The 19,899-nt window shown below is 47.2% G+C and overlaps 2 protein-coding genes across 6 annotated transcripts; both read right to left on the reverse strand.

The window, feature by feature from the left end:
* mindy1 (MINDY lysine 48 deubiquitinase 1) lies at nt 1-10,770 on the reverse strand. Of its 5 annotated transcripts, none has more exons than XM_026156187.1 (12): nt 10,729-10,770; nt 8,868-9,472; nt 8,545-8,790; nt 8,224-8,396; nt 6,662-6,719; nt 6,312-6,376; nt 6,054-6,212; nt 3,428-3,530; nt 3,208-3,350; nt 2,939-3,133; nt 2,716-2,856; nt 1-1,972 (listed from the first exon to the last, which is right to left on the reverse strand). In XM_026156187.1, exons 2-12 carry the CDS (start codon nt 9,181-9,183, stop codon nt 1,907-1,909), a joined length of 1,665 nt encoding a protein of 554 aa, XP_026011972.1. In that variant the 5' UTR covers nt 9,184-9,472; nt 10,729-10,770; the 3' UTR covers nt 1-1,906. The 5 variants fall into 5 exon arrangements, with proteins under 5 accessions (XP_026011972.1, XP_026011971.1, XP_026011969.1 ...); XM_026156186.1 differs by having other exon boundaries at nt 10,715-10,738; XM_026156184.1 differs by lacking the exon at nt 10,729-10,770 and adding an exon at nt 10,557-10,708.
* Nucleotides 10,771-15,044: 4,274 nt separating this feature from the next.
* On the reverse strand, nt 15,045-19,630 carry LOC113015239 (uncharacterized). Its single transcript, XM_026157189.1, has 6 exons — nt 19,441-19,630; nt 16,397-16,542; nt 16,071-16,135; nt 15,425-15,586; nt 15,238-15,342; nt 15,045-15,151 (listed from the first exon to the last, which is right to left on the reverse strand). Exons 1-6 carry the CDS (start codon nt 19,585-19,587, stop codon nt 15,111-15,113), a joined length of 666 nt encoding a protein of 221 aa, XP_026012974.1. The 5' UTR covers nt 19,588-19,630; the 3' UTR covers nt 15,045-15,110.
* Nucleotides 19,631-19,899: the final 269 nt, after the last annotated feature.

The raw sequence follows: 19,899 nt of genomic DNA on the forward strand, positions 1-19,899 counted from the left end.
TCAAATTCAGAGTTTTTATTGACGATCTGACAGGACGGCAGATTAAACAAAGCCTGAACAGAGCGGCGGGCCAACAGTCACACCAAAGAAAACTAAACTAATAAATAAAATACCACAGACGATAAAAACATGGAGGTGACGTCCAGGTATGAAAAAAAATAAGCCAGAGAGAAAGTGCCTGCGTTCTATCTGAAGGCCACCAGATGGCGATAGCTGTAGCTGCAAAGACTTCAGGCCCTATAGAGGTGAGTAAGCTCTGCATGGGTGATTAATGACACACGAACAAATCTGCGAAATGTGGACCCGCCTGGTTTCAAAGAGGTTACGTGAACTGCTGTTCTGCAGTGACGATCTCACTAACCAGCAGGTGGCGTCAGAGTAGGTACGTCCATCTTTTTGCCGTCCGTGCCTAAAACCCTGACAGGCATGACGGGAACGCTGTTGTGGCGTTAAACAGGTTCTTAATTCTTTGTTTGATCTGAAGAAGAAACTGCACCAAGTCTGAACTCAGAGACGAACAGTTCGCAGGTTTTCACCTCAAACGTCCTGAGTTTTAGGTTTGTTTCCACAGCAGATTTAAGAGAAAATATAGAAAACAGCCACGACGTCACGGCTGGTCTGTCCACTCACTGTGAATGACGGCCACAAAATCATTTACAGGTAAAAGTTTTATATCAAGACTTTAGTTCAAGTTTAAAAACTGAGTCACTGCAAGTGAAGAGGACAAAATAAACCAGTGACTCAATCATGAATCTGTGGGACATGAAACTCAACGCGCGTTTACATTTGTTCCTTTAAGCCAAATTTATTGGTGATGAAATCAGTCGTGGTTAATGTTTACAGAAAAACAAAATGTCTTTTTTTACGTGTTTAATCCAAACTTTGATGTCATAATTTGGTCAAATGTCACAACCGTGACGACCTCGTTTTAATCTGCAGGGAAACAAAGAACCAGTCGGAGAATCACAGGATCTTATTTTTCTTTCACAACTTCAGACTGAATATTTGGGAGGTTCTGGTCAAACTGGTCCCAGGAAACACCAGTGAAAGACCCGTTTTTAGCTAAAGCAGCGCTACGGAGCCGTCACATTCGAGGTTAATAATGGCCTGCCGTGTCACATCACCATCGGCTCCTTCAGTCAGGCCAAACAGACAAACCCTAATTTTTCCGTCCTCGTCGTGGGAACACGATGTCATGGTTTAACTTTCACGGCGCCAAATTACAACAGTTGCCTGAAGGTGCTCGTCAGCTACAGCGTACAGTAATACACACAGCACAACAGCGCTCAGGTGTTTATCTTTAATTACACTTACTTTCAATAATTTGGAGGAAACATCCATTCTTAACATTTTGTTTTGTCCTAGTCTGGGATCTTTGTGATGTCACAGAGGGCATATCCTTACACAGAGCCAGCAGCTTTCAGTCGTTTGGTTTGTACGAAGTTAAATTTGTCCGAGTTTGAAAGAGGCAGGAATCATGTTTCCATTCGTTTCAGGAATTTTAACCGCAGCCACAGGAGGCGGCGGGGTTAGCAAGCACTGGGTTAAAGGGGGAGGAGCTAAAACATTTTGTTTCTGACCGTTTTAGCTCCTCCCCTTTAAGACTTTACTGATTGGTCAACTTCAGGAAGCCTACAGAGGAGTAGGAGCTGCGAAATAACACAGCTGCAGAGTCATAGGTCATTGTTTCAGCCACAGCTCCGTCTGATCACTTCATCGCTGTCCGATATTTATTAATGGTTAATAAAGACATTGGCAAAGAGCGCGTCCTAAAGACCTTTGACCTGTGAAACAAAGGGGAAGCTGGGAGGTTTGGCATCGAACGTGACCCCTCACCCGCCCGCCGCAGACACACAGGAGTCCGACGGCGTGACAGACGACAATGATGGCGGCGTTGCTGAAGAGTCTACAGAAGGACGCAGTCTGAGTCCTTGTCTCTTCTCCTGGATTGCTGTGCCCCCTGACCTCTGACCTGGAACACCGTAACAATAACACAGTGTAATCACCTCATGTCACGGTTATTATTGTCACATTGAGATCAATAAAAAAAATCTTTTCATGGTGACATTTACGTGGCAGTCAGAACTACTTATTCTAATAATTCACACTCGTCTTCTGAACGCTAACTCAGGTGTTTTAAAGTGGACATGAAACTATGTGCATGAAGGCTCACTGACACCTGCTCTCAGACACTGATGTAACTCAGCCGGGTTTAACAAATAAGTGCTGAAAGTTTTAAAAACAGCGCCCTCTCCTGTCAGTACGCAGCGTGACATCACGTGGTTGGCTAACAGACTGAGCTAACAAGTGACAGGATCGATACCTCAGAGGAAAGGACAGTGAAGCTGACCATCAGTGTGAGGGGATCACTGTAGCGCTGCAGCAGTCAGTTCATGTTAAACCAGGATCTACGGTCACTTTACTGTCTGTGTCTGCAGCAGGAAGTGGCTGTTAGCTGTGTTTGTACAACACTTTATAAATGAGGACTGTGGAGGAGAGCCTGAGTCAGGTGACAGGTGGTTACCAGAGCGACGAGCTGGGCTCTGTGATGTAAACAAGCCTTCACGTGCAGAGTTTCATGCCCCCTTTAAGGTTCCGGTTCCACACCAATGATTCAGTGTGTCCTGTTTGAGACCTGATTTTGGATTAAGGTGTGATAGCAGTGGCCTACAAGTGCTGCCCACAGTCTGCCGGCTTGTCTCCAGGTGAGCTTACCTGCTGCACTGAACCCTGTTGCTGGAGTTGCTGCTGTTGCTGATATTCCTCCTGCTGGAGCTGCCGGGCCAACTCCAGGTCACTGAGGGGCCCCGGGGCCCCGCCCTGCTGCTGCTGCAGGGACACTGCCACAAGGTAGTCCTGACACCCACAACAACACCCATCAGAGACGTGCTAACGGGCCAAAGTGCTCGGTGGCAATGATATTACCTGGTGAGCTCACCTGGTCAATTTGCCGCTGCTGCTCCTGGGCGCTGGGTGGCAGGTGGGGGGTGGGTGGAGCTCTCTGAGGAGGATGACACAGCCGGAAATCGGAGTCGCAGAAGTTTCCATCACCCTCGACATTATGAAGCGACTCCCAGACCACAGACTCCTCCTGCAGGAAGCCTTGATCTGTCACTAGCAGGTACAGGTGCCCCTGAGAGAGGAGACAAGTGCATTACCAGCCCCACCTTGTGTCTGGTCATGGTACTGCAGTGTGTACAGCCCCACCTTGTGTTTGATCATGGTACTGAAGTGGTTGTTCCTGAAGAACACTGAGATCTCGCCCTCTCTGGCCGTCGCGTTGAGCTCACACAGGCCGTGATACGACAGCTGAGTCGCCGTCGACTCCAGAAACTGCTCCGCCACCAGGCCTGCCCGGCACAGACGTGCACAATTATTATGTTCGGGCCATCGTGTACATATTGGGTACTGTGCACAAACACGTTACCTTCACTGACTCGGCTGCTTTCTGCAGAGTGTTTGTAGTCAATGATTTTCTCCACCAGTTGGTTGTAGCTCAGTTTGCCCACAGCAGCCACCATCTCTGGACTCTGAACACACAATCAGGAATTTTACATCATTCTGTCCTGTGGGCGGCCACAGAGAGTCTGACTGATCGCGCCATGTCACAAAAAATAAAAATCCCACATGGACATTAAAAACCTGCAATCATGCCACTTCACTGTGCAGCATCATCAACATTACACGTCACACTCCAGACAGACAATGAAGGAGAGAAACACTTAAACCGATGTTAACTATGATATGAAAACATGTTACTACAAAAGATGTTCATGTGTTACTCAAATATGACAGATTAACGTCCGCTAAACTAAAAGTGTGTCGTGCAATATGAATGACGCACGCTTGACAGCCACTTCAGTTCAAACTAGGGGTGGGTGATATAAACGATATAAATTTGGCCTACGGTAGAGATTTTGACTATACCGTTCTACCGCGATAGCGCATGTTGATGATGTCATCAAACTGCGCCCGTTTTGGTCGAAAGCATCGCAGCGGCTACAACCATTATCATCTGCAAATTATGGCGGGCGACAGTCACAGTAAAGAGATTAAGCACTGTTGAAATGTGGGGAAAGCCAAAAACTGCACTTCCGTAACATTGATTCATAAATGTTGGATTCTCTCACAGCTGCTCTGTTCCCATGTTGTTACTGTATATTAATAACTAACCTCGTATTGTGGATGAATGATCTCAGTTGTTCTCCTGACTGAAGTTTGGCCCGTGTACAGCATCCTGCTATGCGATTGCATTTGTCCCTGACCACCAGAATCCCTCACGTTAACTTTTGTCAAGTGGAAAAAAAGTTAGCGTTCATCCTGCAGCTTCACTGTGCTAATGTTATGCTAACATAGCTGTGTCGCTAGCAATCACGTAGCACAACATTATATACCAGCTAGCCCAACTTCAGTAACCCTGCAAACGCCACTGCCGTAATGCTCTGACAAGCCATCAAGCAGTGCGGCTTACCAAAGTTGTACTAAAACATTTTAACAGATTTAATCGGTTTGAGGTCAGTAAGCACAACCAGAATTCATACATAAGGCACACTCTCGATTTTTGAGAAAATGAAAGGATTTTAAGTCCTTATAGTGTGGAAAATACGTTATACAGAAGAAAAGAATATATCGCGATATATATCGTTACCGCACGTGCTTCAAATTATATCGCGATATGAATTTTAGGCCATATTGCCCAGCCCTAGTTCAAATCTAAAAATAAGAAAACAATAAATTACACATCCGTTTTTTTCCCGCTCATCTTAAGTTGGGTCGTGGGGGCAGCAGCAGGGAAGCAGGGCCCTCCCTCTCCACGCCACCCCCAGCTTATCCGGGGACACGTGAGACGTTCCCAGGCCAGCCGAGATGTAATCTCCAAGCCCGGGCCTCTTCCCGGTACGACATGCCTGGCAGGAACACCGTGCCCAGGAGGCGACAGCCTTAGCTGCCTCCTTGTGATGTGGAGGACTAGTGGCTCTGCTCTGAACCCCTCATAACGACTGAACTCTCCTAAGACAGAGCCCGTCCTCCTGACGGAGAACCGCTGTTTGTAACTACGATCTTATTCTAACAAAGAGATGAGATTAACAGGTGTGTCATCAACGATGCGCCGTCCGGTGGCAGATAGCTGCATAACATTTAAGATGATATTTTACCAGCATCAGGAATCAATTAACATTTTAACAACTAGGTTAAACAACTAGTAAGTCTGGCACCGACCAACACTTGACTTTTGTTACGGCCCAAGCGTTGCCTGTGTGGGCGTGTCCTACCGTCTCTCCTGCCTCAGCTGCCACCTTTTGAACAGCTCACTCCTTTCAGCAATTAAAAGTATTTCAGGTGAGCTCTGGTGCCAGAGAGCCATGTTAGTGGTTGCAGGTAGTGAGCTGTGTTTTGTGACTGTTGGCTCCTACTCGGTGGAGAGGAGTGTGTTTGGTCACCAATCCTTTTTTGACTTTTCAGTTTACTGACCAACGCTTGAGTTTTGTTCTGCTTCTTTAAATGTTGATAGCGGCTCGTCCGTCTCTTTTAGTTCAGTTACTAATAGAAGCAGTCAGCTGTCACCGAAGGCATGAAGACGCTAGGACACGCCCACACAGGCAACTCCAGGAGGCCCAGCTGAGGCCGTAACACTTTTTCCAGACAGTTTATTAATATTCATGTTTATTAATACTTTCCTTCATTTGTTCATATTTTCTTTCATTCTATAAATATTCTGTTTTCTAAACATCCTGATATCTTTCTGTCTATTGTGTTGATAATTTAATGTCAGAACATTTTATTAATTTTCTTGCTTCATCTGCAGCTCTATCAGCCAATCAGCTGACGGTACCCATGGGGATTGGCTGAACGAGCCAATCACCTGCTTCATCATTCAGAGCATTTTATCCAGAGCTCACACAGGTTCGGGAGAAACTCCGGGGTTTGATCCCTTGCTCAAGAGTACTTCAACAAGCAGACTGGAAGAGTTGGGGGTCAAACCGCTGACCTTGCATTGTTAAAACCTCGTTAAGGACCTGGACAGTCCTGCGTTTACGCTCACACACACTCACCTGAGGGTCGACCAGCCAGCCGTGGTACAGCGGGATGTCCAGCAGGTCGAACACGATGCACTCGGGCGTGTATTCAAAGTCCGTGACGCCAGTGAAACGCACATTGACGTCCAGCCCCGTAGACAGCTTCGGGAGGACCGCCATGGCGTCGCTCATGTTCTGCAAACACACACGCCCACGTTATGGTCTCCTCCCCAAAACGGCGTGCTAATTGAAAGCGTGTATGGGAACCAGCATGTCCGTGTGCTTCCTTGGTACCTGCTGGAAGTTGAGCTCCATGCCGTCGGCCTTCTGTCTAGGAGTGACGGACAGCACACACTCTCCTGAACAACGCACACACAGGAACATCGTCAGTAGGACAGCCCGCCACGACCTGACCAGCTCAAACACTCACAGGTGAGAATCCTGGTTTAACCCGACGTGTTGCAGACCGTGTACCATGTGACCTCCGCGGACAGTATCATTCTCGACAGCTGTGCCAGGAGCGAACTCATCGTCTACTTAACGTGGACCCTCCATGTTTACGAGCGAGCGCCCAGCCTCCTGCTACCCGGCACGTTTAATTTCATCATCGATACGTTTGATACATTACCCACAGTCGCTCTTACCCAGGTGAGCCATCAGGTCCTCTGTGGTGACCACCTCAGTCTGAGCAGGAAGCTTGGCCTGCGGCGCGACACACACACACACACACACACACACACACACACAGGTCAGTTCATTTATAAACTTTATCAAGCGTGAGTGCCGGTGTCTCCTCTTCTGTCCCTCACTAAAAAAGATCAAAGCTGTTTACGACGACACAGACGTCTGCACAGTTACATCATTTTAGAGTGCTCTGATTGGTTCTCAGAGGAACATCTGAAACCACGGTCTACATAACGGTTCATCCAAAGTGTCTCATTAGCTGCTCAACTACCTGAGGCCAGCGGCCGCCACAGGCGAAGCACAGGTGAACCCACAGCACCGGATTCACGTACACCACATGGTTCTAACAGTTAACTTCCTGTTGCCACTAGGGGTCGCTGTGAGTGTTATTGACTATTCTAGATGCGTCCAGGTGTAGATCCCACCAAGCACGGGAAGTCTGGGAGAACACTTATAAGAGCTTCATGCACTGCAGTGCCGCAGACACACCCTTCAACGAAAAGTCAAAGGCTTTGTGATTTAATGCTGCCACCGCCGTCTTCGGGGCGACCTGTCACAACAGCCCAGTCCAACATCTTCGAGGAGCTCATCCTGGTACTGTGACAGCGCGCATGGGAACTATCCATTATCGGTAGAATCTATACTTACTGATCAGATTCGTTATCGATTCTCCGCTTTGAGGGTGACCGTCATCACTAAGCAGCACATCTAAGACCTTCATGCAGACTAATTTCATGCTGTGGGCCACATGTTTGTTTGTTGAGACTCGATAACGAATCTGATCAATAAGTATAGATTCTATTGATAATGGAATCAGAATTGCTAAATTCTTATTACGTCCCACGCCTGCTGTCACAGTACCAGGACGAGCTCCTCGCAGATGTTGCACCAGGATGATGTGACAGCTTGTTACCTGTTGAAGTTCAGGCGCTAGCTGCTAGGCTCTGGTCTGCATACACTGAGCTTTAGCATCACTCTTGTTCTTGGCTGGCTTAGCGTTAGCATATTGTCTGACTAGCTTAACGTTAGCATGCTCTCTGTGCAGATGTGGGCACAGAGCTGAACTTGTGCTTGAACTTTAGCATCGCGTTCGCGTCCTTTTGTGCAGTAAAAACAATTTCAAGGACCTGAACTACTAGGAAAGGGTTCTCCCATGCCTTCTAACGAGGCCAGCTTCCCTGGGAACCAAAGCCACCTTTCAGCTGCTAGAAATCTGACTTGAACCTTTCCCGGTCTTCGGCGCAAGTCTGAGCATGACAACAACGAGCTCAGACCGACTGGAACCTGGGAGCTCTGAGCCCTGCCCTTCCAAACAGCTGGAACACGTAACATGCACCTCCAGGTTCTTATGTTACCATGACGACGCAGACAGGAAACACCTGCCCTGACTTCCTGAAGGTTCTCAGGCAGATGTTTGCGTACCTGCGTAGTGCAACTTGTTGTCTTTAGATTTGTGTGCTGCAGCTGGGTGGAGATGAACATCCACCTGCCGCTCCGCCCTTTAAATGATGGTGATTCTCACCTTCCAGCGCAGGAACAGCGTGTTCATGATGGCCAGCAGGGGGCAGGGTCCGTTCTCACTCTGGGTGATGATGGGTGTCTTCTTCTCCTTCCAGGTGATCCACTTCACCAGGTAATACGCTGGCATGGAGGGCCCAGGCTCCGGTGCCGCAGTAGGAGGAGCAGCAGCACCCCCTGTGGGGAGGGGGAGAAATGCAGTCACACTCAGCTAAACAAAGTTACATTTATTTGGAGTACTAAGGTGTCATCGCAAAATAAACCCAGAGAAGAAGTGCAGTCAGGCACCAGGCTGAGCACAGTTTCAGTAACATGGACGCCTCACCGGCAGCTTCCAGCGCCGCCTCGTCCTGCAGACTCGGGACTTCGGTGGATGGCGAGCAGCCCTCCGCACCCAGCGCCGAGTACGACGACGACAGGCCGTCATCCACGTCCAGGGAGTTTCCTGTTGTCACGACCCCATCCGATAGCTCCAAGCTGGGGATGGAGAATGATGCCGAGTCCGTGGACTCCAGCTGGTCGTCTGAGCCACCCGCTGTCACCACCGAGGAGCTTTCCTCCACGTCCAGACCTGCGGACAATAGAAGCACCATGAGGGATCCTCTGGGCATCTTAGGCCCCGCCCTTCACCCATGTCTCCTCCTCTACCTGGTCCTGCCCCAGCCTCCGTGGGTTCCTCTGTGGTGGTGGCGATTGTTAGAGTCATGTTTTCAGATGATGGACTTGGCGATGATTCTGGCGGCGTGGGTGTGGCCTCTTCCTCCTCCTCCATCGGGACCTTGGCGAGCGCAGGGCTGTCAGCGGCGCCGCCACTTGTGTTGGGGATGTCAGTTCTGAGGTGCGCTGGTGTCACGCTTAAGGTGCATTCTTTGGAGAAAGTCTGTGAGCTGACAGTGGGCTCCTCTGAATCGCATTTCATCTCCAGGTCAGCGATGGCGGAAGGCTGCTCCCTGGACTCCTCCATGATCAGCTGACGGCTTCACAGGCACGACTCCGTATGACAACACGTGGAGAGAGATGACTTAGACGGACGTGGTCACGAGAGAAACTAGACCTCAGCATCGGGTGGCTTTAAGACAGCAGGAGGCGCTCCAACATGGCCGCCAGGAGATCGTCACGAGAGAACGATCACCTGCCCGCCGCCTGCCAAGGGTGTTGGAAAACAGACACACCGGTCTACCTGAGAGCAACCATGGCTGCAGAAAATCTGAGCAGAGAAGAGACGCAGCACGGCCCTCTGACATCAGTCACACCTGAGGAAACACAGAAGAAGTAGTCAGCAAACACACGTGTGTGTGTGTGTGTGTGTGTGTGTGTGTGTGTCTCTGTCTGTGTGTCTGAGTTGTGGAGTTAGCTCAGAGCTGTGTGCAGCCATGAGGCTGATTTAAAGATGGATTCCGAGTGACGGTGCAGCGTCACCTCCATCCACTAATTTCTCAGATCTGTGACATCACAGAAACATTGTGTGTGCCTCACAGGTGTAAACTCTGATAAACATCTGCACACTCTCCACTTGACGGTCAACACTGCACATCCACCCTCAGCTGTTTGAACGGAAGCAGCTCCCCCCAAGCTGTGGGGTACAGCTGTGACCGTGAGAGAAGCAGGGGTGTGGCTGAGAACGCAGACCGACACCTGGACCGCTGCTGTACACCTGAGGTCCGAGCCTTACAGGTGACCTGTACTGGGGGGGCGGCTGCTTCACTCCCAAGATCGACGTGAAGGAAAGTTGTTTCCCATGACGCTCCTCAATTAGGTGAGAAGGGTTCAGCGGTGACTTACGCTCGCACACACACGGGTGGCAGCCTCAGCTGACCCCGGTCTTGCGGAGCGGCCGGTTAACCCTGCTCTTCCGGTTAACCCCGACATCCGGGCCCGTGCCCTCCTCCCGAAAACCGGTCAGCTTACCGGGTCCGGCGCGGATTCGCGGAGAACGCTGACGCTGGCAGATGAACGCGCGTGCTACCTGTTTACATTCCTCTCCGCCAGGTTCATAGGTCCCGCCCACCGTCCGTCCACATCCGCTAAGCTTCAGCAGCCTACGCTGCCTGTTAGCCAACTGGCTAGCTGTGAACTTTTTCTGTCGTAAAATTGTCATTAATGTTCACGCGCAGCAGCTCGTGAGGGCCTGGGAAGAAACGCAGAGAAACCAAACAAGCGGAACTCCGAGCGGAGCGGGAAGCCGCTTCAACACGAACCGTACAGATGTTACACACCGCGTTAGCTTAGCATGAGCTAGCTGGCACTGACAGCCAAACGCGATAAGACTTTCTAAAACTTTATGTCCTTTTTGGTCTCTGAGCGGGGCAGCATTCACAGCCACAGCGGCGCACTCACCTCTCAGACCGCGGGCACGCGCTGTCGGGTTCGGCCAATCAGAAACATGAAGAAAATAAAACGTTACAAACAAAATGTGACGTTTTCACAGCTTCAACTCGCGTCGTACCCTCCTGACAGAGCAACTTCTACTCGGTATACGTCACGTCCGGTCTCACCTTCGCTCCCTCACCTTATTCCACAGAGTGCGTTACATCTGTGGACCACGGTAACATGGGCGGGCGGTGCGCTCACCTTTGACTGTTTTCGTACAAACCCCGCCTCCATTACCCAGGCTTCACGAATCGAGCCGAGGTGGACCGAAAACTGTGCAGGGAGAGTCTATCCAGTTGACTCCGCCTCCAATCCAACCAACCAGACGTGAAAGTGTTCTGTTTTGTTTTATTAGAATTTGTTTATTATTTCAAGTACATATAGAAAAATGGCAACTAGAGCTGCATAAATTCAATGGATACAACGAATTGCCAGAAGGAGTGATTACAGTAACAATATAACCACATAAATCAGAATCAGAATACCTGGGGGAAATAATTTTTTGTTACAAAACATACATAAAACAGAGATATTCTTAGTTAGCGTATTGTCTGTCTTGTCTTAATGTTGGTTTAAAATGGAGCACTGTAACAAAAAATAATTTCCCCCAGGGATCAATAAAGTATTCTGATTCTGATAATGAATGTTGACAGTGACATAGATGTGTACACATGTCTAAGTTGCAAAGTTGAGTGAAATGCTGCCTTTTAGATAAACAGAAACAAACAACAAAGGGTAAATATATTTAAAATAAGATAAGATGACCTTTATTAGTCCCACAGGTGGGAAATTTGTTTTGTTACAGCAAAAGTGCAAAGTTATGTAGCAGAAATTAGAAAACACTGGAATGCAATAAAATACAATAGAATAAAATAAAATAATATATACAATAGAATAAAATAGAATAGAATAATATATACAATAGAATAAAATAGAAATACAAATACTATATACAACTGAGTAGGAAAATACAAAAATACAACTTCGTCAGAAGAAGAATTGCATAAGAATTGCACATATAGCAGTCTTATTGCACATGTGTGGGTTAGTGTGTTTGATCAGCTGCAAAAGTCTTTATTGTGGAGTCTGACAGCAGTGGGGAGGAAAGACCTGCGAAATCTCTCCGTCCCACACCGTGGGTGCCGCAGTCTCCCACTGAAGGAGCTGCTCAGTGCTGTCAGAGTCTCCTGCATGGGGTGGGAGATGTTGTCCAACAGGGATGACAGCTTAGCCACCATTCTCCTGTCACTCACCACCTCCACTGGGTCCAGAGGCCACACCATAGAACATGGCTATTCAACTACGAAGTTAGTTGGGCCAGATTTTCAAACCAAGGAATTTATCTGGGCCAGATATTTTTTTTGAAGCCAGTAAGCAACAGATCATGATCAATTTCAAACCCACACAACTGTACTGAAAAACAAGTATTTTTTTTTATTCCTTTTCCCCTGTAAATCTGATGACCTCACAAATGCACACCAAAAGGTCCATTTAAAAAAGGGGGGCCATAACTAAACAATTTTTTGCACATTTAAAATAATAATAATAATAACAAAAAAACATTTTGATAATTCCCTTTCAAATTAAAATAAATATTTCGCTGACCACTCATTTTTCCTGCCATGGATGGAGCCCCATCCGTCACAAGTATACAGACACGCTTCATATCCAGACCATTTTCCTCAAAAAGAGCTGAAATCTTCTCAAACATTATTTCGCCAGCTGTGTGTCCCTCTAACGGTAGTAAGCCGAGCAATTTCCCATCCAAAAAACGGACATATACGCACAACTGTGCATTATCAGTTCTGTCTGTGATCTCCTGCTATAGACATTACATCAGTTTTCTTCAGGTCATTTAACAGCATTTCAAACTCGTTTGACGCCAGAACTTCAACTCTACGAATATTTGAACTGTCCTACAGGGGTACGTTTTTAATAGCAGATGTCACACTTACTTTAATTTATTCATCACTTTTCACCGCATCCACCACGGCCAGCATGCAGTATTTCACCGTTTCAGAATCTGTGAAAGGCCTTTTCTTCTTCGCCAAGAAGCAGAAAGGGAAGATGCTGCAGCTCTCTCTTGGGCTGTACAGGACCCTCACCATGGTAGTACAACTCCTGTTGTACTACCATGTACATTGGTAGTACATCTTACCATAATGTAATAATAATGGTAATAATTACAACATGGTAATAATCTTACCATGTTGTAAGATTATTAAACTCGGTAAAATGAATAAGTATTTGTCAGTCCAGGCAGGGTTAAACCGACAGTTTTCATTGTCAGTTTCATTTTGCGCTTTAGGAGTGAGAAAGACATGCTGTTGTCGCATCATATATTACGATGATTGTTTAATATGTTTACATCACGGTGCATTGTGGGTTAAATATTGCTAGGCTACTAGAAGTGTTGCATTCACAGTCTACACTACGCTGTAGGAATTTTTAATTTTTTAAAAAATTAATGAATGAATGAATTTTTTTGCGTTTTCTCTATGTTTCTGCCAGGACCACAGGCAGGGCCACTCGCAGGTTGCTTCTGGGCCGCATTTGGCCCGCGGGCCGCCATTTGAATAGGCTTGCCATAGAAGATGGCTGAGGCCACCACAGAGTCATAGAAGGTCTTCAGGAGTGGGCCCTCCACTCCAAACGACCTGAGTCTCCGCAGCAGGTACAGCCTGCTCTGCCCTTTCCTGTAGAGGGCGTCTGAGTTATGAGTCCAGTCCAGTTTGTTGTTCAGATGAACACCAATGTTTCAATTATCCATAATTCAGGGGGTTGTGAAGCTCATTTTGTAACCGGAAGGTCGCCAGTTCGACCTCCGCGTACACTGACAGTCTCTGACTGTAAAGTCATGTTAATGTCATGTTAAGCATTTTGTTAACAAGGCGACAGTGTTGGGGAGTAACGGAGTACATGTACCGCCGTTACGTATTTAAAATACAAAATATGAGTAACTGTATCCGTTACAGTTACCATTTAAAAAGGTGGTATTCAGAATACAGTTACTTTGTTGAAATAAATGGATTACACGGCGGTACTTCCTGTTTCATATGTTCGGCTATGCCCTCTCTATGTTTGGTAATTCCACGCCGTTGGAAACCCAAACAAAACACGCATTAAGAGGCTCAAATGCCCGTGTTTCAATCTCGCGTCTCATAATGACGTGAAGAAATATTTTTTTAAATGATTTAATATGAAGGCAACAGGAAGTGTTACAGGCATCGCCCTAAAGCCTGATGGGCAGTGTAGTCTGTGCTGCAGGGAGGATGGACCCGTGATGTGTCTGTGAGTGAGGGAGAAAAAGGAAAAGTAGGAGCTGTCACTGAGCAGAAACGGGAGCTGGAAGCATGTAAATATAATAACAACCACTGCAGCCAAACAGAGAGCCTGACGAGCCCAGCTGTAAGTAAGCTGTTAAGACTCAACTGTACACCGTGTTCCTGTTTCCTCTGAAACAATAAGTCCTGTTGCAGCAGCCTTTCAACGCCTCTCTCTGTCTCTGCTAGCAAAGTGACCCAGACAACAAAGTAAAGCTAGTTTTCAGCTACGAGCCGACACGAACCCGACGTATTAGTCAGAGGTCCCTTTACCACGGTTTGGAGCCGCTCACCTGTTTTATATACGCGTGGAATAGTTTTCTATACGAGATCGCTGCAAAAAGTGCAGCCTTACCTAATGTCCACCTACTGTTACTCATTTATGTTATGATTTAAACATCTAGCTGGTGTTGGTGTGGAGAGTAGCCTTCAGTAATAGTAATAAATCACATTCATGTAGCTGTAAAAAGCATGATAATATATTAAGTAATCCAAAGTAATCAGGATACGTTACTCTCATTGAGTAACGTAACGGAATACGTTGCAAAATATATTTTGGGGCATGTAATCTGTAATCTGTAGTGGAATACATTTTAAAAGTAACCTTCCCAACACTGCAAGGCGATGGGTTGATATCCTCCTTAGGTCCCTCCCTTATGAAGACGGTCCTTGAGTCATTTCCTCATTATCCAGTTACACTTAATGACTTAGTTGGTATAATGTTAAAATGAAACCCTCGCTAGAGTTCGTACCTTCCTCTGTCCTGTGTTTAACCATGCTAAGGCAATTCCCTTACTTAACACTGTAACCCCTAACACGCTGCTGGCCAAAGGTTTTTACAACACTTTTTAAAATTACTATAACTTTTGAACAGTTTGTGAAAGCAGCGATTCTGCGCTGTTTAGCGATATTAGAGTCATTGCTGTAATCCCAAGCACGTGTCACTCAGCCCTGGAGAGGCTGCTTCACCAAAAATAGCCTCTGTGCCAAGACTGAGGCCATGATTACAGCTCCTCAGTGATCGCTTCTGTTTGCTCATCTGCAGAAACCAGTGTTTGTAATCGCAGTCTGCAGACCTTTGGTTTTAAACCATGTTACATTAAAAAGCCCAGAATAAAAGATGCAGACACACTTTTTATGTTTTTGATCTCTTTACTTTCTCAGGTGAAGTCTTGGTTTCTGATGGTAGGTGGTTTCTCTAATTGGGAATCTTGATACCTTCACCTTCAGCACAGAAACCTGCAGAGAGAAACAGACAGTCGCATCACCTGATTCACCTCAGACTGATTTCTCAGATTCTAGTGCAAACAGTTAAAGTGAAGCACTTTTCTCTGGGTTGTAGATGAAGTCCGGGTCTCCGGAGAAGCCCAAGCATGTTGCCTGCTGCTTGAAGTGTTCCAGCTCCGGCTCCTTCAGGGTTGACTCTTTGCCTGCAAACAAAAACACTCAAACGGATGAACATTTTGGATTTTAAATGAGAATTTTAACTTCTGTGTCTAATTTTCGTCCTACCCAGAAGATAAAGGGAATGAGCAACGAACTCATCGCTGGCATCTATATCGATCTTCAGTAATTTAAGCAGACGTTTGGTGTTTCTAGCCGTGCTGTTTATCACGAAGACGAGGCAGCCGTCACAGCTCGGCAGCAAGTAGAACGAAGACGTGGAGTTGGCCACTGGGAACAGAAAAATTTCATGTAATAACAACATGATCTTCTGAAACAGGAAGTCCAACTGCACCTCGAGGACTGAAAACCTCACGTAGGAAAACGCCAGAGATCAATTTACAAGAGACAAATACACAATCTAATATTAAAAGACAATTAAATCAGACACAAAGAGTTTAACTGAAAATAACTTAGATGATATGCAGGAAAATGACACAAAAACCTGGGGATGAATGTACAATCATCTAAACAAAAAAGCAGCTAAAAATCCCCTAGAATGACCTTAGATAGAAGAAAAAAGAACTGAAAAATATCAAGCTGTTTGAATTAACCGATTTCAGAGAAAATATGAGTGATGGAAGAAACAATATTACTGGAAACAAATGAAAAAGTTAATCTAAAATGAGACAGAACAGGAAAAAGAATCATGAAAACTTTGCAGCTTTTATGTTGGAACTTCTCTGTAGTGTGTCAGGTCGAGTGGGTTGCGTACTTTCCACCGTGGCAGTGTTTCCTTCAAAGGTTACGTTCGTCGTTGAAGTCATGCAGGTTCCATTCCTGAGAACATCAGAGAGAAAGAATAAACTCACGCCCACTTCAGAAACTCTCTTGCCCTCAGTTACTGTCTGTTGCCTGCTGCCCCCTGCTGACCTCTGTTATGCCCCGTTACCATTTGCTTCCCTCTGTTGCCTCTTATTACCCCCTGCTGCCCCCTGTTGTGTTGTTACTGTCTGCTGCCCTCTGCTGTCCCCTGCTACCCTCTGGTGCAGGATGGATGGGCTTAATGGTAACAGATGTTGATGCATGTGATGAGCTCACATCCTGTTTTCCTGCAACATGACGACCTCCCCAGAGCGCACTGGTGAGGCGCTGATCTTCACCCAGGAGCTGTCGGTCAGGTTCAGGAAAGCTTTGTAGACGTCGTGACTGGTGTAGCCCAGCAGGAAGTTCACCCTGCCATACATCTGCACAGACAAGGAAGTGGCCTAGTCAGCTGACACGCTGCCTGCTACATGAGTTTTATTAAATAAACCAAAAACATGACAGCGCTTCGTATCCTGTTCTTCCTGACCCAACAGGAAGCTGTCACACCTGAAGAAAACAGATCCCTGTTTGAATCTCACTGACCAGTCAATAAGTCACTAATCATAATCAACAATAATAATAATAATCAATCGACAATCACTATTACTGACAATAACTAAATAAGACAGGAGAGGGCGCTGTCTGCACACAGTGGTTAGCACTGTGTCCTCACAGCAAGGAGATCTGGAATCTCCCATCTGGCTGGGTTCTTCCTGTTTTCATGTTTTCTCCATCCACACACTTCTCTGTGTTAGCCCTGCCACAGGCTGGACACCTGTCCAGGTGTGCCTGCTTCCTGTGATAATGGAGATAGATGTCAGTCTCCCTGCGACCCTGACTTATAATGGAAGTGGAAGAGAATGGATGGGTGGATTTTATGTAATTTTACTTTTAGCCTTTTGATACTAGTCACATTTTTGGGGTTTTAGGGCTCGACTTCTGTTGTTTCAAATGTGCTTCAGTCACTCAGGAAACATGAAATTAACAATGCTGAGCTCCATTTTTGTGGAGCCTCAATTTTATCCCACAACTTAGACATTCACATTACTCACACTCTCATAACACATACATGTACGATCTTGGGGGTGGGCACGCTACACGGCATCCAGAAGACCATCAGGGTGTACACCTCACCTCTGGCGCCGTTGCCCACCTCTCAATTTTAAATACAGGTAGACACTGAGGGCTAGCAGGAGGGGCTATGCGCTTACCTGCTGCTCTCTGGCAGGTAGCTCCATGCCCTCCTGGGTTTTAAATGCACCTTAGAACACACATGCATCAACACTACAATGAGCGGGTGGAGGGAGGTTTGGAGTCTTCTCTCACCCCCGTTCTCTGCTGCCTGTTTGGGCGGGGGGGCTAGGAGGAGGAGTTGACCGTCCGACTGCGGTCTGGAGTGTGGGGCCTTCCTGCTGCTGCGGAGTCGGGGCAGTCTGCTTCTCCCCACCCCAGGGAAGAGGGTAACACCACCTGGGTCTGGGTGCAGTTCCCCCCTCCAGGGGCGTGGGCACCTAGACCCGGTTTGTAGAGTACGCTTGGGGAGTGTGATCGTGTGTACAGCGTCTCTTTATGTCTGTCTCCACGTTGGTTGAGTGTGGAGTAAGTGCATATGAGAGCATGAGGGGGGGGAATGGATGTTTGTGTCTGTGTGTGCCTGTATGTCTGTGTCTATATGTCAGGTTGGGTATCAGACGCCACCTCTCTGGGGACACCTCAGGCCCTCCAAGGTTTGGAGGCCTATCTCCACCCACCACCACTTCCCCTGCCAGTGACAGACGCCCTCAGACATCGGTGCGTTGGTGGTTCTGTGTCTGGGGATGGGCGTCCAGTTACACACCGGCTCACTCCTGGTGGCTGCTTATCGGCGCCTGGAGCCTGGGGCTCGCTCGGGCCACTTCGGGGGTGGGGTGCCCTCGGCCTCTCGGCCTGGGGCTCGGTCACTCTGGCGCAGCTCACGGGCGCGTCACTGCAACCCCCCCTGGCTTCTGCTCCGCGGCTGCTGAGTGAGCCCTCATCTGGGACTCTCCTCAGCTCTTTCTGGGACAGTGGCGCGGCTGCCCCTCTGTTGGTCTTCCTTGGTCTCTTGTGTTCTGGGGGCCTCTGGATGTCTGGAGTTTTGATCTCCTCCATACCTGCTTCATGCCCTGGAGGACGGGGCTGTGGCCCCCCCACACCCTCTAGCAGATCATTACATGAAGGAACCTTTTAAAAGACAAGCGCGTCCATGCTCACAGGTGTACACACGGGTGCTCACACACACAAACTACACCCTTTTTGGCTCCTACCTCAAAGCACACTGTGCGCTGTCAATCCTACGTGCTGCACAATAAAATAATAATAATAATAATAATAATAATAATAATAATAATCTTCAGTTCTAAGGTCAAATGGCAGAGAGTCCCAGATAATCACCTGAGCCACTAATCAGGTGATTAGAGGATCATCAGGGGTCCTTTTGTCCCTCTGTGGGGGGAAACTCCCACTGGGTTTATATCTGGGACTCTCCACCATTTGACCTTAGAACTGAAGAAGCTTCTCGGATGAGAGGTGAAACGTCTTCAAGCAACTTAAAGAAGTCCAGACGCTTTTCTTTGAAGCTCCTTAGACTACGATGACCTGGATGACTGAGAACTTTCACAGACATATTTACTGTTATATTCACATAGATAATCACGATGATGTTGTTTATTATGTTGCTCTTTTTCTTTGCTTGTTTTCCCTTTTTTCTTTGTCAACAGGTGACCCAGGTGATTGATATTTGTATTTTTTGTCTGCTTATTTTGTTGGCTTTAGTTTTTTTTATCCCCGTCCCTCTTCCCCGCTGTTTTTCTTTCCCCAGTCAAGTCTGTCCCGTGTGTAGCAAGTGAAAATAAAATAAACAGTAAAAGCAAAGGTGAATCAAACAGACCAATACAGCACGGTCCATTTGGTAAAGTAAATCTGTTGGGCATCTTTCTTTGCCTTTAGACAATAATTCTGATGGCAAAAGAACCAAATGGGACAGGTGAAAAAACATTGTTAGTGAAAACCAAATATTCTCCAACAGCTTCACTCAGCCACTTCAAAGTGCAAATAAAAGTGTGTAGTCTACATTTGTAGGCAGTTTAATAACCAAAGTATTTTATCCATCCTGCAGTGGAAACTAAGATGCAGTTATTTAATGATGAAGCTGTAAATCAGTCTGAACCTCCACAGCAAACAATGACTTCAGCACCACGTTCACCTGTTAACTCCACAGCCCACCCCACAGACCTAGGCAGCAATCAGAGGAGTCTTACCACAGAGGGGTCTTCCATAGACAGCGGCGTCACCAGCGGTTTGCATTCCTCAGGTGTCAAAGCCGAGCTGCTGAGAACCAGCGCTGCAAACAGGAAATGGAAGCGACAGTTGAGCCACAGATTCATAATGCTGATGGTGGCAGACATGTCACCAAGTCTGAGCCACTCAGTTTTTATACGAGCTGCAGGAGAGACAAACCTGCAGGTTTACACTGTTTGGACACAAAGGTTTTCCTGCGCACAGTTCAGATGTTTCTGGGCCTTCTGTGATTTCACAACCTCTGTGTTTGTGTATCGATCTCGCTCGGGTTTGTTTAAGCAGCCATCAAGGACATTCAGACTGGTACTCGGGATAACACTAAACACAGCCTGAACTCTGCCACCACTGCTGCCATCGTCAGTCACAGCGACTACAGCAGAGACAGTGATGATGATGATGATGATGAGGAAGGACTGCAT

Source organism: Astatotilapia calliptera, chromosome 22 (assembly GCF_900246225.1).
Source record: "Astatotilapia calliptera chromosome 22, fAstCal1.2, whole genome shotgun sequence".
NCBI lineage: Eukaryota > Metazoa > Chordata > Actinopteri > Cichliformes > Cichlidae > Astatotilapia > Astatotilapia calliptera.